We start from the raw sequence: 13,092 nt of genomic DNA, 5'->3' as shown, positions 1-13,092 counted from the left end.
CTAAAGTAAATCATTCATCATTTGATTTGAGTGAAGGGAAAACAAAAGTTACGAAAGTCAGAAGGCAAATTAGTGCTACAATCCATTAATTCATTCAATGCTCAGTCTCTTTTTCAAAACAACAAACCATATTTCCCAACAGACCCAATACGCCCCCCCCCCCCCCTCTCTCTCTCTCTCTCTTTTCGTAATGGAACACAAACAAGCAGCTAGCTTTTGGAACTATGCTATCTCACTCTGGTGTACCCCTCCCTCAGTACCCCCCCTCCCTCCCCCAGTGTCCCCCCCCCCCCCTCCTCCCCCCTCCCTCCTGCTGCTGGTTGTGCTCTAGTGTGCTATGTGGCAGGTTGTGGACCGTGAGTGACCACGACCATGTGCATCACATGCATGCTAAAAAGCGCATCATCAACCCCAAACGCAGCATCGACCATCAAGACCACTCATCATCAGCGCCGGCGCTGGTAGTCACACTGGCGTAGAGCAGACCGTGCTGGCTGCCTGCCTGCTCATGTGTGTTTGTGGAAGTGTTCACTTTTGTTGTAAGCACTTGTGTTGGTGGTACTATTTGTGCTGTGTGAGTGTTCACTTTTCTTTTGCAAGGGTCTTGTGACTGTCTTGTGAGTAGATAAGTGTTCACTATATTGCAGGACTGGTATAGAGGGGCCCTGAAGTGTGTGTGTGTGTGCGCGCGTTTGTGTGTGTGTCTTGATAACCAACCATAGGGTGCTAATGGGAGTGTGTGTGTTTTCAGGAAGCATCTACTCCAGCCCCGGCCTCTACAGCAAGACCATGACCCCCACCTACGACTCCAGAGACGGGAGCCCCCTGTCCCCCACCACCGCCTGGTTCGGAGACAGCCCCCTCTCCGAGGGCAATCCCAGCATCCTCGCTGTCAGCCAGCCAATCTCCTCGCCCGATATCCTGGTCAAGCTCTACAAGCCCCAGTCCCTCCTGGACAAGGCCAAAATCAACCAGGGGTGAGTCTAGTGTAACTAACCCGGAGGGGGGGGGGGGGGGGTCAACATCATGTGCAGGGATAGTCACATGGGCCACCATAGTCATGTTGGACATGTTGTGGATACATAATATTCACTTTGATCATTTTATGGGTCACAAGTGAAGCTGAAAAGCTTGGGTCGCCTCACCATAGCAACTCGTCCGACTCTTGATGCAATTCTGGTAGCTGTACAAGTATGTGATGGTGCTGTCTGTTCAGTGGATAAGTGTGTGTTTTGATTTTGTGTGTGTGTGCGCGCGCGCGCAGGTGGCTGGACTCATCCAGGTCCCTGATGGAGCAGGACGTGAAGGAAAACGAGGTGCTCCTGCTGCGGTTTAAGTACCACAGCTTCTTCGACCTCAACCCCAAGGTACAGCACCGCAAAGGCCTTTTCATCCGGAGCTTTGTTTTGGAATGCACCCAGAATGATGAGAGGTTCTTGGGAAACGTCGTGGAGGTTCCCTGGAAACTTTGTTAGGATAAAAGACTGTTTACTCTTGCAGTGTAATTCCGAGCAGGACTTTGTGCGTGCGTAGATACATAACATGTATCTGGTCTGTAGTGGGCCAACCTAAGTTGTGTCATTAGCTCACACAGGGGAAACAAGCTTAACCCCACCAGCCTAGTTTCTGCAGCTGGCAGATTTGGGGGGCCTTAGCCCAGAAGGGGCACTTCCTCCCTATCCTGTTGTCTCAGCTGTGTGTGTGTGTGTGTGTGTGTGTGTGTGTGTGTGTGTGTGTGTGTGTGTGTGTGTGTGTGTGTGTGTGTGTGTGTGTGTGTGTGTGTGTGTGTGTGTGTGTGTGTGTGTGTGTGTGTGTGTGTGTGAGTGTCAGGGTTAATGGTATCTCCTCTCGCCCCCTGCAGTACGATGCCATCCGGGTGAACCAGCTCTACGAACAGTCCAAGTGGGCCATCCTGCTGGAGGAAATCGAGTGCACCGAGGAGGAGATGATGATGTTCGCCGCCCTGCAAGTGAGACGTCTGTGTGTGTGTGTGTGATGTGATGTCTGGGTCATCTTAATTGGACTGCCTCCGAAGCCCTGCAGTGCGAGGACCTGCGGTTCTGTTCTCCGTGGGCGCCCTGCCTGCTGAACAGCTAATGAATTGGATGGGCTCGTTGCCCGCTGCCTATTGTCAGCTTGGATACGGCCGTCTGGCCCGCTGCTGTGCAGAGGTGTGGCGGTCAAACCCTCTCAACTGTCTTCTGCACCAGAAGCAGCGAACGTGACGTTGTTTCAGCCTATAGAGGTCTTCCTGGAAAGGGGCCCCGGCACCGCGAGGCTTTTTTTTTACATGATTACACTTTCCATTTTCAATAACGTTATCGCCGATATATATATATATATATATATATATATATATATATATATATATATATATATATATATATATATATATATATATATATATATATATACACAACTTGGTATTGAAATTGCTGACCCTCACCCCGTTGAGTCTGTGAGTGCCCGGCCAGCTGAAGAGGGTTGGTTTACACAGAGCAAACCGTAACGGAACAGAACGGCCCTTGCGGCGACCAGCCGCGCCGTAGTTGTTGTTGACTTGGCCGCTCCCAACACCCAGAGTCCAGACATTAAGGCTGGTGAGACTCGAGACACCTCACTGACAGCCTTTTTCAAGAGCTGTTGGACTTGCTCGCGGCTGAAGACGGATCAGACACACACACACACACACACACACACACACACACACACACACACACTCTTCTTTTATATCATCCGGGCTGTGTAATATAAGCAGTTTGGAGAGAGAGGGGATAAGGGAGTGAATATAGGGTTCGTGGGGGGGGGGGGTGTAGAGGATCTGAGTCCCCTTTTGGGGATGGGGGGGGGGGGGGTGAGGGGATCAGAGCCCCTTTTGCCCCCTCAGGTTGCCCCCTTAGCCTGGGGCGGCCCTGCTATTTCCGACCGTCGTAAAGCTGACTGAATAGACCTGGGGACGCCACCCTGTCCTCCCCCCCACCCCCTAGGCTGATGTAATTATAGAGGCCATGGGGGGGACTGAGCCCCGACTCGACCACCCGCCCCCAACCCAACCGGCTACAGACCTGGACACATTTCCTCTATAACCCACTCAGAGTTGTAATGTTTTCAACACGGGTGTTTATTAATACACCTACACGTTGTCGGTGTTGTGTTTCGTCCCTCAACCCCCCCCCCCCCCAACCCCTGCCCCCCAGGAGATGCTAAAGATGCTAATCCAACTGGTGTGTTTGGATTAGCACTAGCCTGTCGCTACCTGTCTGTTAGCGCTGCTCTCTTGCTTCAGTATGTTTCGGCTGGCTGTGAGTGTTGTATGGTTAAGGTTTCACCGATGGGGGGGGGGGGGGGACGGCAGACAGGGAGAAGAGGGTGTGTTGAGGGTTGAACCTTAGTGTGAAGGGAACTTGCGATGGTCTAAATTGAGGCATGTTAATGTCCAGCCCTCCATAGCTGGCTAGCGTTACCAGGCTATCACCTGGGTATGCCATAAGTATAGCGGTTAGCGATTAGCCTGCCTCGTGAGAACAGTAATCAGGCCTCTATCTGGAATCCTGCCCAGAGGGTGGGTCGTATACACTCAGGGCAAGGCCTGCCAGCCAGACAGCCTACTGTCCTCAATCCCAACACACACACACACACACACACACACACACTGAGGAAAAAAACACACACACGGAAAACACTCATACACACACGGAAAACACATACACGCACATGGAAAACACTCATACACACACACACACACACACACACACACACACAGACACACACACACACGCAAACACACTAGTAATAGGCCCCACTGGAGCTGGCTTTAAAGGCACTGTCAGTAGAGCGTAGGCGTCAGAGGTGGAGACACGTAGAGGCCTTTGTCCTACATTCTGAAATCCTAGACCTCTCTCTTTCTCTCTCTCTCTCCCGCTCCCTCTCTCTCTCTCTGGGGCAGCTGTTCATTCATATGTTGAGGGGGTGCAGTGGGATGTGGGGGTGGGTTGACAGTATAAATACCGTTTGTCAACAAGTTGTATTTAGTGTTGGTGAGTCATACTGTAGGCTTAGGGCCACATGGGGGGGGAAAGCATGGAGAGAGGTTCTCCGTAACGGACAAGGGGGCAGGGGGGCCTCCAAGACCTCCCCTCTCTACCAACAGGACCCTGACCAGACCAGACGCTGGGTATTTCCATTGTCAAGTGATTGTTACAGTAAAACCCTGGCACGCGATTGGCCCTGGCGGCTAGCTGGTGTCACATGTGCTCCTGGTAAAGACACATTTACAGTCTCTTTTAGATGTGCTGAGATTGCAGCATCCCCAGGCCCGCCCACTCGTTTCCCCCCTCCTAAATCATCAGCTCCCACCCTCCCTCATTGTCCCCCCTGCCATACTGTACAGATACAATCACCGTTTTCTCTCATGGCTCCATGTTGCAGTGCTCTTGTTGCCTGATGCCTAAACGGAGAAAGGTTGTGGTGTCAAATGGGACTTTCTGGCACCAACTTCGCAGAATTGAATTACATTGGAAACCAGCTTATTGGTGTGTTCTGTTCTGGCACTCACTTCAGCAAGTTCCTATGAAATCCGAAAGTATTTATTAGGTGATAATTATGTGGCAATTACCATTAAATACGCTATGAACGAGACTGGTCACTTTTTTACATAGCAACGTAGTGTACATAGCAACAAGATCCACCGGAGACGAGCAAAACCGATGAGCGATTTAAACTCGATTTAAAAAAATAATAATAATAATTATCATTTTATCCTGTTGGGATTTGCAAAATCCAAGGTTTCTAGTGTTGCTCTTGTGATGTCATGCATGACGCATTCAGTAGGGGATTTCCATGCAGACAGCGGATTGTGATACAAGGTCTCTCTCTCTCTCTCTCCACCAGTACCACATCAACAAGCTGTCCATCATGTCGTCAGACAACCACATGAACAACAGTGAGAAGGAGGTGGACGAGGTGGACGCTGCCCTGTCAGACCTGGAGATCACTCTGGAGGGGGGCAAGACCTCCAACACACTGGTATGCCTCCTCCACAGTCAACACAGAAGAAGAAAAAAACCCAGAACTGTATTGTTCAGATCAACAGTTGATTTTTGAACAGCGGTCTTCAGCCCTGGTGGCTGGAGACCTAGTGGGTGTGCAGCCTTTTTGCAACCAGTGACCACTGGTTGACAGCAGGAACCCAAGTAACACACACACACACACACACACACACACACACAACAGAAGTAACAGTCACCGCACATCAGGGGAGGCTGGCGGAGGTAGAAATCTGCCTCCCCTGCTGAACACACACGGTGAAACAACCGTACTTATAACAGGAATTCAGAAACAATCGTTACTGCTGTTGAAACAGTCCACTTGTTATGAACAGTGCCTGTATGTGACAACTGGGGAAGTGAGATATTTCCTTAAACAACTGCAAAGGGCTAAATACTGTACTGGCAGCGACCTATCACATGTACGGTAGCCATTGTTAAATATGCCCCGCCCCATCAACTTGTTTTATAAAGTTTATACAGCTTATTTGAGTCGGAAGTCAAAGGAAGTTAAGCTTTCAGATGTTACGTAACCAATATTGTCTTTCTCATGCAACTCTGAGCAGTGACTTTGCAAGTCTCGAGAATCAAGATGGAGGTTGTTGTTTAATTTAAGGCCCTGTCCGTAACCCCTTCTTTTTCCTTTATTGACATCCATCAGACCTGCGCTAACTCTGTTTGTCCTCTCTCCTCCTCCTTACAGGGCGACATCACGTCCATTCCTGAGTTGGCTGACTATGTGAGAGTCTTCAAGTGAGTTCCCTGCTTCTCCTCCAGCCGGCCCTAATTCTGCAGACTACCTCTGTTGATTCACTTTACCTTCTGTCCTTGATGTTGTTTAATGACTGGCCATGCGTGTGGAAGGAATGCATTGTCCCAGGGACAGGGAATCTAATACCAGGCCAGCGGGAAACAAGGTTTGCAGACTAAATGGGAGCGCTGTTGTCTGTTTAGTTTCAAACTTGGGGAAGGGTTTTGGACAGGGGGAGGAGCTTCACCCAGATGAGCTGACTAGATGTGAAGACACATTGATTGTTGTGGGCCTGAGCATATATACCAAATATAATCATGCATTTATTTTGTTACGCACTCTTTTTCTTGGTACAAAGTACACATTTCGTACGCATTACGTTCGGATGACGGACACGAAATACATAAAACAGAACAATAACAAATTAGGAGATTAGGAGTTGGCTCTCCAGAGTTATATGTATGTAACAAGGGAGGCTGGTGAAGGTAGAAATGGGAGTTAGAAATGGGTCCCCTACCATTCCCCATTCCGTTCCATGCATTACAATGAGCCCGTCCTCTCATTTCTACTTCCACCAGCCTCCCCTGGTTCTGTATGTCAATATGGAACATTATCAGGAATCCAAACCTTTTGGACAGGGGCCCTTGCTGACAAGCAGGTAGCCATTGTGGTTTGATAGTCTCGTAAAAGATAGAAGAATAGGAGGCATTATCAAGAGGCTTTTGGTACGGTAATTGTCCTCCATTAATGTTCATGCCGAATGCTGGCTCCTCTCCCATTCACAGTGCTGACTCAATCAGTCCTATACCAAGGCTGAGAAAGAGCTCTCTCTCTCTCTCTCTCTCTCTCTCTCTCATTCTCTCTTTCAGCCTTGGCTCCCCTTAAAGAAAAGGGGGGATGCTTTTTTCCACCTTTTTTTTTTTTTCCGAGGCTTGACAGCTCTCTCTGTTGTGTGATCTCCAGGCCAAAGAAACTGACACTGAAAGGCTACAAGCAATACTGGTGCACATTCAAGGACATCACCATTTCCTGCTACAAGAGCAAAGAGGAGGCTCATGGGACGCCCACCCTCCAAATGAATCTTAGAGGTACAAGCACACACACGCACACACACCCATATTCTCTCTCTCTCACACGCACACACACATTCACATTCTTTCTATCTCACGCACACGCGCGCACACACACGCACATGCACACTTGCATACTCTGTCTCTCTGTCTCTCTCTCTCCCTCTCACACACACACACACACAAAAGAATGCCACAGTTCATTTTTGTGACCTGACCTACGTCTGTGATCCATGGTGGTTTGTGATGAATGGAGTTGACCCCCCCCCCGCCCCCTCCTCTCTGATCTGTGCCGTCTCTCTTTGTAGGCTGTGAGGTGACACCAGATGTCAATATCTCCGGTCAGAAATTCATCATCAAGTTGCTAATCCCGGTGGCCGACGGCATGAACGAAATCTGGCTGCGGTGTGACACTGTGAGTGTGGCTCCCTTGCTCCCCCTACCTGACCGGAGGACCACTGCACCGCAGTCTGTCACAATGTCAACAATGCGACACTTTGAACATCTGTCATGTTTCTGTTTGAATAGACATAAACACACATGCAGACGGATCTAAACAAAGGCACTAGAAAAGAGGCTGAATATTACACTGTCCCATACAAAGGACTGTAAAGAGGTTTGAGACCAACTTTTGAAATAACCAATGAATTGTTGTTCTTCTAACCCCCCCCCCCTCCTCTCCTCTCCCCTGCAGGAGAAGCAGTACGCCCACTGGATGGCTGCGTGCCGTCTGGCCTCCAAAGGGAAGACCATGGCTGACAGCTCCTACAACCTGGAGGTCCAGAATATTCTGTCCTTCCTCAAGATGCAGCATATGAACCCTGACCCCCAGTTCATCGCTGAGCCCATCACCACAGACATCAACCCTGAGTGTCTGGTGTCGCCTCGCTACCTGAAGAAGTACAAGAACAAGCAGGTAAACAACAAAGCTTGTTGACTGACTGACTGGCTGGCTGGCTAGAGACTGACTAGTTGGCTGACTGGCTGGCTGACTGACTGACTGACTGGAGACTGACTGTATATGTCTGTGTGGCTGGATAACTCTCTACTTTCTCTATGTGGGGGGCGGTGCGCAAAGTAGTGGACTATATTGGACTATATACAAAGAGAGGGACTCTGTGTGCAGATGGGGAGAGAGGGACTTGTGTGTTTGTTAGGGGGGAGGTTGTTTACCCCTGGTTGTGGGAGGGGAGGATGGAGGCAATGCCTGATGGTTCCCAGCTGGGCGTCTCCTGACATCTTGGCTGTCTTGCACAGGAATGCAGTCTCCCTGACACCTCCCCCTCCTCCCTCCTTCCCTCTCTCTCCGAGGGGAACCCAGGACAGTGGACCACGCTCCCTGTTCCCACAAGTCAAGCTCAAGGGATGTGTCCCAGTGCCTCCTTTTGCCTCCTCCATGTCTTCTATCCTTCATTACCGCTGATAGGTGAAAGGACTGGATAGGTGTCCACCATGTTGCTTCCACCCATCCTGTCCTGTCTGATCTGTGGTCCTGGAGGAAAGGGGACAAGGAATAGAATCTAACATAGGTGGACACAGCCAGAGACACCCAGACGGAGTTTAAAGCGGTTGTCATTCTGAGGGCCTGGCAGCAAACCGCCAACAGCCGACCCATGGCGAGAAACACGACTAGTGAGCACCAAACCCTCGCTAAGAAAACATTAACTTACACTTAAGTGGCAGGAAAATGGTGATCTGTACTTAGCAGATTCCTATGTAAATGATAGGCTGAAGTGTGTACATTGGAACTGCTGCGTTACATGCCTGTTCATATGTGGAGGGTTGGGGAGGGGGGGGGTCTGCCTGAGCTTACTCACTCAATCTGGTTGTGATTAAGCTGTATAGGAAAAGCGGGATGTTGTGTTTGGGGGGGGTGGGGGGGGATGTTGGTAAGTGATGACTCAGCAGTCGTCTGGATCTGGATCTGGGTCTGGGGTTGTAACCATAGCCTTAGCCTGACGTGTTGTGGCCGTCTAGGAAGCTAACATGTGGGAGAGGCTAGGCTAGGCTAACTGGGAGGCTCTGACAGGTCTATGGGAGAGCCATGGGAGGACCGGGAAGCTTGTCAAACAGGAAACGTCTAGGGTGGATCATGTACCGACTGTCTGGTGGGTTTCGGAGTATTTCGTAATGGAATGCTGTTATTGTCACCACTTAAAAAAAACGGAAAAGAGCGGGGCGGGAATTCCTACCTAAAAACAGGAAGACTGAAGGATAGAAAAAGTGTGTGTGCGTGCGAGTGCGCGTGCTTATGTGCGCACATGTGGGTGTTTGTCCGTGTGTGTGTGTGTGTGTGCCTGCGCTCTCTGTATGAGAAAGAGAGGGGGAAGATTGGTCTCAGTCCTAGTTCACTCCCAAGCAGCAGCCCTAGCCTCTCTCTGCCCAGGCCCGCGGGGCTGTCGTTCTGGCCCTGTGGTTCTGGCCCTGTGGTTCTGGCCCTGTGGTTCTGGCCCTGTGGTTCTGGCCCGGCTCCAGCTCCAGTCTCAGTCCTAACCAGCCAAGCAGGGGACATCCCTCAGGCTACACATGAAAGAGCAGGAGTCTTCTCAGCCTGGACTGACTGGGGCATGGGGGAGGGCTCAGCAAAGAGAAGTGTGTGTGTGTGTGTGTGTGTGTGTGTGTGTTGGGTGCGGAGCATCAGGAAATGGATCCTGCTTGGGAATGCTGAGCGGGAAAAAGAGGGTGGGAAAAGTCACTCCAGTGTCTCAGTCAGCTGTGGGAGCCACGCAGGGCGCTCCCTCTCTCTTCCCCCCCCTCCTCCCAACTGGACTTCCTCTCCCTGGACTCCCACGATGGGACTTCCGTGCCACGATTCCCTAAGGATACGCACAGGAATGTTTAGATCACTGGGAGTAAACTAGTTTCTAGGTTTTAGCCAAACATACATATATATATATATATATATATATATATATATATATATATATATATATATATATATATATATATATATATTTACGCAAAAGAAAGCAAATGAAGCCATCACAACAACAAACAAAGGGAATTCTGTTTGATAATCACACAGCTCAAGCTCTGTGTGCCTCTGCTGTACCATGCCTTGTAAAGCATCGCCATCTAGTGGACAAAGCAGGAGTTACACCTCTCCCAAATGCCAAATGGCCACATCCATGGCCACATCACTCATATCATTGTCTTATTATGAGGTGGGAATACACTAGAGCCTCTACTGACGTTTTTTTTTTTTTACACCTTTCGCCGTAATAACGTTGCTATCCAATGGTGAGAAATGAGAAACGAAATGCCCCGTAAGTGTGGTGAGGTAGAATGTGTGTTCTTAACCTTCTGCTTGCCCTGACAGATACAGACACTGTGACCGTTGCTGCTGCTGTTGCTGCTGTTGCTGCTGCTGCTGCTGCTGCTGTTGCTGCTGCTGCTTTCTCTCCTCGTGGAGCCTGCCTGCTGCATGACCCTAGACTGTACAAGCCCCCCGAACCTCTCTCCCTTGATTCCGTTGACCCTGATCTGTTTGGTTATGTTGATGCTATTTCTTTCCCTCTGCTCGACGGCTGTGTTCTCACTTGCTTGTTTTTTTTCCTTCTGTCTTTTGTTCTATTCTTCCTTTTCTCTCTGCCTCTCTTCTCTCCCTTCCTTTTTGCGTCCTCCTCCCATCCCTGCCTCCCCTCTCTACAGCCAGGCTATATCAGGGACCTGGTAAGTGGAGACGTGTTTGTCCTCTGGGGTGGTTGTAGCAGAGCCGGAGAGTTCAGCGAACCTAGCTCTGAGATTGAGACCTCTAACCGGGCGCCCTCTTGGCTCCACAAGTTCTGAGGCATTCGCCATTCTAGTGAGGGGGGGGAAACCAGCTAGAACGCTGTTGTCATGGAGGACGGTTCGCTGAACTCTGTCGATCTGTGGAAGTAGATCTCCGTAACATTAGTCTCACAAGAGGTCGTTCGGTCTCACTTTGTAACCTTTGGGAAGAAGCAGATTGCCTCGGTTAGTGTTATATCTAAGCGGCCATATTCCCGTTTGTCTTTTCGACCACTAACACACTCAAAACTGGGGTGGGAGAACGTTTTTTTTTCCACTGAGAATGCGCAAGCTTGGTGGTTCGTACTGTACGTGATAAAAACTCCACCTCGTCTGCTCAGCTGTTGGTGGTTCACCACAGAGTGAGAATCAGCACCTTATTGAGGGTTTTGTGAACGACTGTTAGATGTCAAAGTGGTGAGTGTGTGTGTGTGTGTCCTGAAGACCCAGGTCAGCAGCACATCTGTCTGCTGCTCATCCCACTGACTGACTCATTGGTCGAGTGTTTGGGCTGTGCTGCTCTGAACGCAACTTTAGGGCTGTAAAGAAACACACACACACACTCACACACACACACACACACACTCACTCACACACATTGGGGTGGGGAGCCTCACTATGGCTCATTGACCTTAGCCTGGCTCTTCAGAAGGGCAGTTTGTTGTCTTTTGTGTGTGTGTGTGTGTGTGTGTGTGTGTGTGTGTGTGTGTGTGTGTGTGTGTGTGTGTGTGTGTGTGTGTGTGTGTGTGTGTGTGTGTGTGTGTGTGTGTGTGTGTGTGTGTGTGTTCAGGGGCCTAGGTTTCCTTACGGTGGTGTGCGTGTGTCAGTGGTGTTCAGTATATTTCAACATGTTTCTGATTTACTGTATGTGTGTGTGTTTGTCAGATTTCCGCCCGGATCCTGGAGGCCCATCAGAACGTGGCCCAGATGAGTCTGATCGAGGCCAAGATGCGCTTCATCCAGGCGTGGCAGTCCCTGCCAGAGTTCGGCATGACTCACTTCCTTGCCAAGTCAGTCCCTCTACACTCTCCTGCACTCAAATAACACACATCTTCCGGCGTATCCGTGTGTGTGTGTGTGTGTGTGTGTGTGTGTGTGTGTGTTTCATTATGTGGTGATATGCTGTTGCTGTGTTTTAACATTACATCACATTCTCGGTATGTACAGTATCGCATGGTAGAAATCTAAATTCTGTCCATTATTCACATACACATACTCCACACACCCCCCCCCCCCCCCCCCCACACACACACACCCCCCAAGCCGTGAGTTCACTGGGAATTCTCTCTCTCCATCCTTCCCAGATTCCAAGGAGTGAAGAGGGAAGAGCTGATCGGCATCACCTACAACCGTCTGATCCGGATGGACGCCACCACGGGAGACGCCATCAAGACCTGGCGCTTCGCCAACATGAAGCAGTGGAACGTCAACTGGGAGATCAAGATGGTAAGGAGGCTCCGCTGAGACACCAGAGAAGAAGACATTTTAGTTTACCGCCAGGTCGCTAAGCCCAATGTCACAAGATGACCTCCCCCCCCCCCCCTCTCTCTGTACCCCAGGTGACGGTGGAATTTGCGGACGAGCCCAGCCTGTCGTTCGTCTGTGCCGAGGTGGACTGTAAGGTGGTGCACGAGTTCATCGGCGGCTACATCTTCCTGTCCACGCGCGCCAAGGACCAGAACGAATCTCTGGATGAGGAGATGTTCTACAAGCTGACCAGCGGCTGGGTCTGAGTGACCCCCCCCCCCCCCACCCCCAGCTACAGGGGGTCAGGAGGGGTGCAGTTGGGGGTGGGGTGGGGGTGGGAGGGGGAATAGGTCTTTTGGGTTTATTTTATTCTTCTATTTTTTCGGTCTTTTTACATTTTTGGGGGGGGAACCATGCTAAAGTGCAGATGAGGCCCACTATTGCCATGATTGTTAAGAAGCTGACACCGTTTTTATGATTTTTTTTTTGCATTCATGCTGACAGTCATATGTAAAACACTAATTCTGCTCCAGGCAGTCCACACAAACTCTGAACTCCAACCCCTGTGGCCTCCTTGTAGCCAGCAGAGGCCTCGCCCCGCCACCCCTTTTACAGGAAATGCGTTGTTTTTCTTCCCACAAGCCCCCTTTCCACCTCTCCCACCCCCTCTCCTGTGCCCAGGGGACGCCTGTCTCTTGCTTGGAGTGACGGTCACTAAGCTACGTCCATGACAACCTATCAGACACCAGGAGTCCTCCTCTCCATCCCAAAGACTCTCTTTCTCTCTCTTTCTCTCTCTCTCTCTCTCTCTCTCTCTCTTTTTCTATCTCTCTCTCTCCACACTGTGACTCTACTGAAGGAGCTGATTGTGTCACTGACCTGTCAGATCCTCAGATCATGTGTCATGATAATCCGACCAGACCACAAACCCTTTTATTAGAACAGTGCTTATTGAAGAATCCAGTTATTTATTTATCTATCCCTGTTT

The 13,092-nt window shown here is 50.2% G+C and overlaps 1 protein-coding gene across 1 annotated transcript in view; it reads left to right on the top strand.

Moving 5' to 3' along the window:
• fermt2 (FERM domain containing kindlin 2) overlaps positions 1–12,370 on the top strand; it is a gene marked incomplete at its 3' end in the record, with an annotated part of 38,532 nt that extends 26,162 nt beyond the window's left edge. Inside the window, exons 5-16 of the mRNA XM_083683848.1 lie at positions 752–977; positions 1,265–1,367; positions 1,862–1,969; positions 4,891–5,025; positions 5,749–5,798; positions 6,760–6,884; positions 7,175–7,281; positions 7,561–7,782; positions 10,518–10,538; positions 11,523–11,647; positions 11,942–12,083; positions 12,197–12,370. Coding sequence (XP_083539974.1) covers positions 752–977; positions 1,265–1,367; positions 1,862–1,969; positions 4,891–5,025; positions 5,749–5,798; positions 6,760–6,884; positions 7,175–7,281; positions 7,561–7,782; positions 10,518–10,538; positions 11,523–11,647; positions 11,942–12,083; positions 12,197–12,370 — 1,538 coding nt within the window. The remainder of the gene's footprint in view (positions 1–751; positions 978–1,264; positions 1,368–1,861; positions 1,970–4,890; positions 5,026–5,748; positions 5,799–6,759; positions 6,885–7,174; positions 7,282–7,560; positions 7,783–10,517; positions 10,539–11,522; positions 11,648–11,941; positions 12,084–12,196) is intronic.
• Between the last annotated feature and the right edge of the window lie 722 nt (positions 12,371–13,092).

This window comes from Argentina silus (genome assembly GCF_951799395.1).
Source record: "Argentina silus genome assembly, chromosome: 13".
Classification (NCBI taxonomy): Eukaryota; Metazoa; Chordata; class Actinopteri; order Argentiniformes; family Argentinidae; genus Argentina; species Argentina silus.
This window is presented reverse-complemented; position numbering and strand designations above follow the sequence as displayed.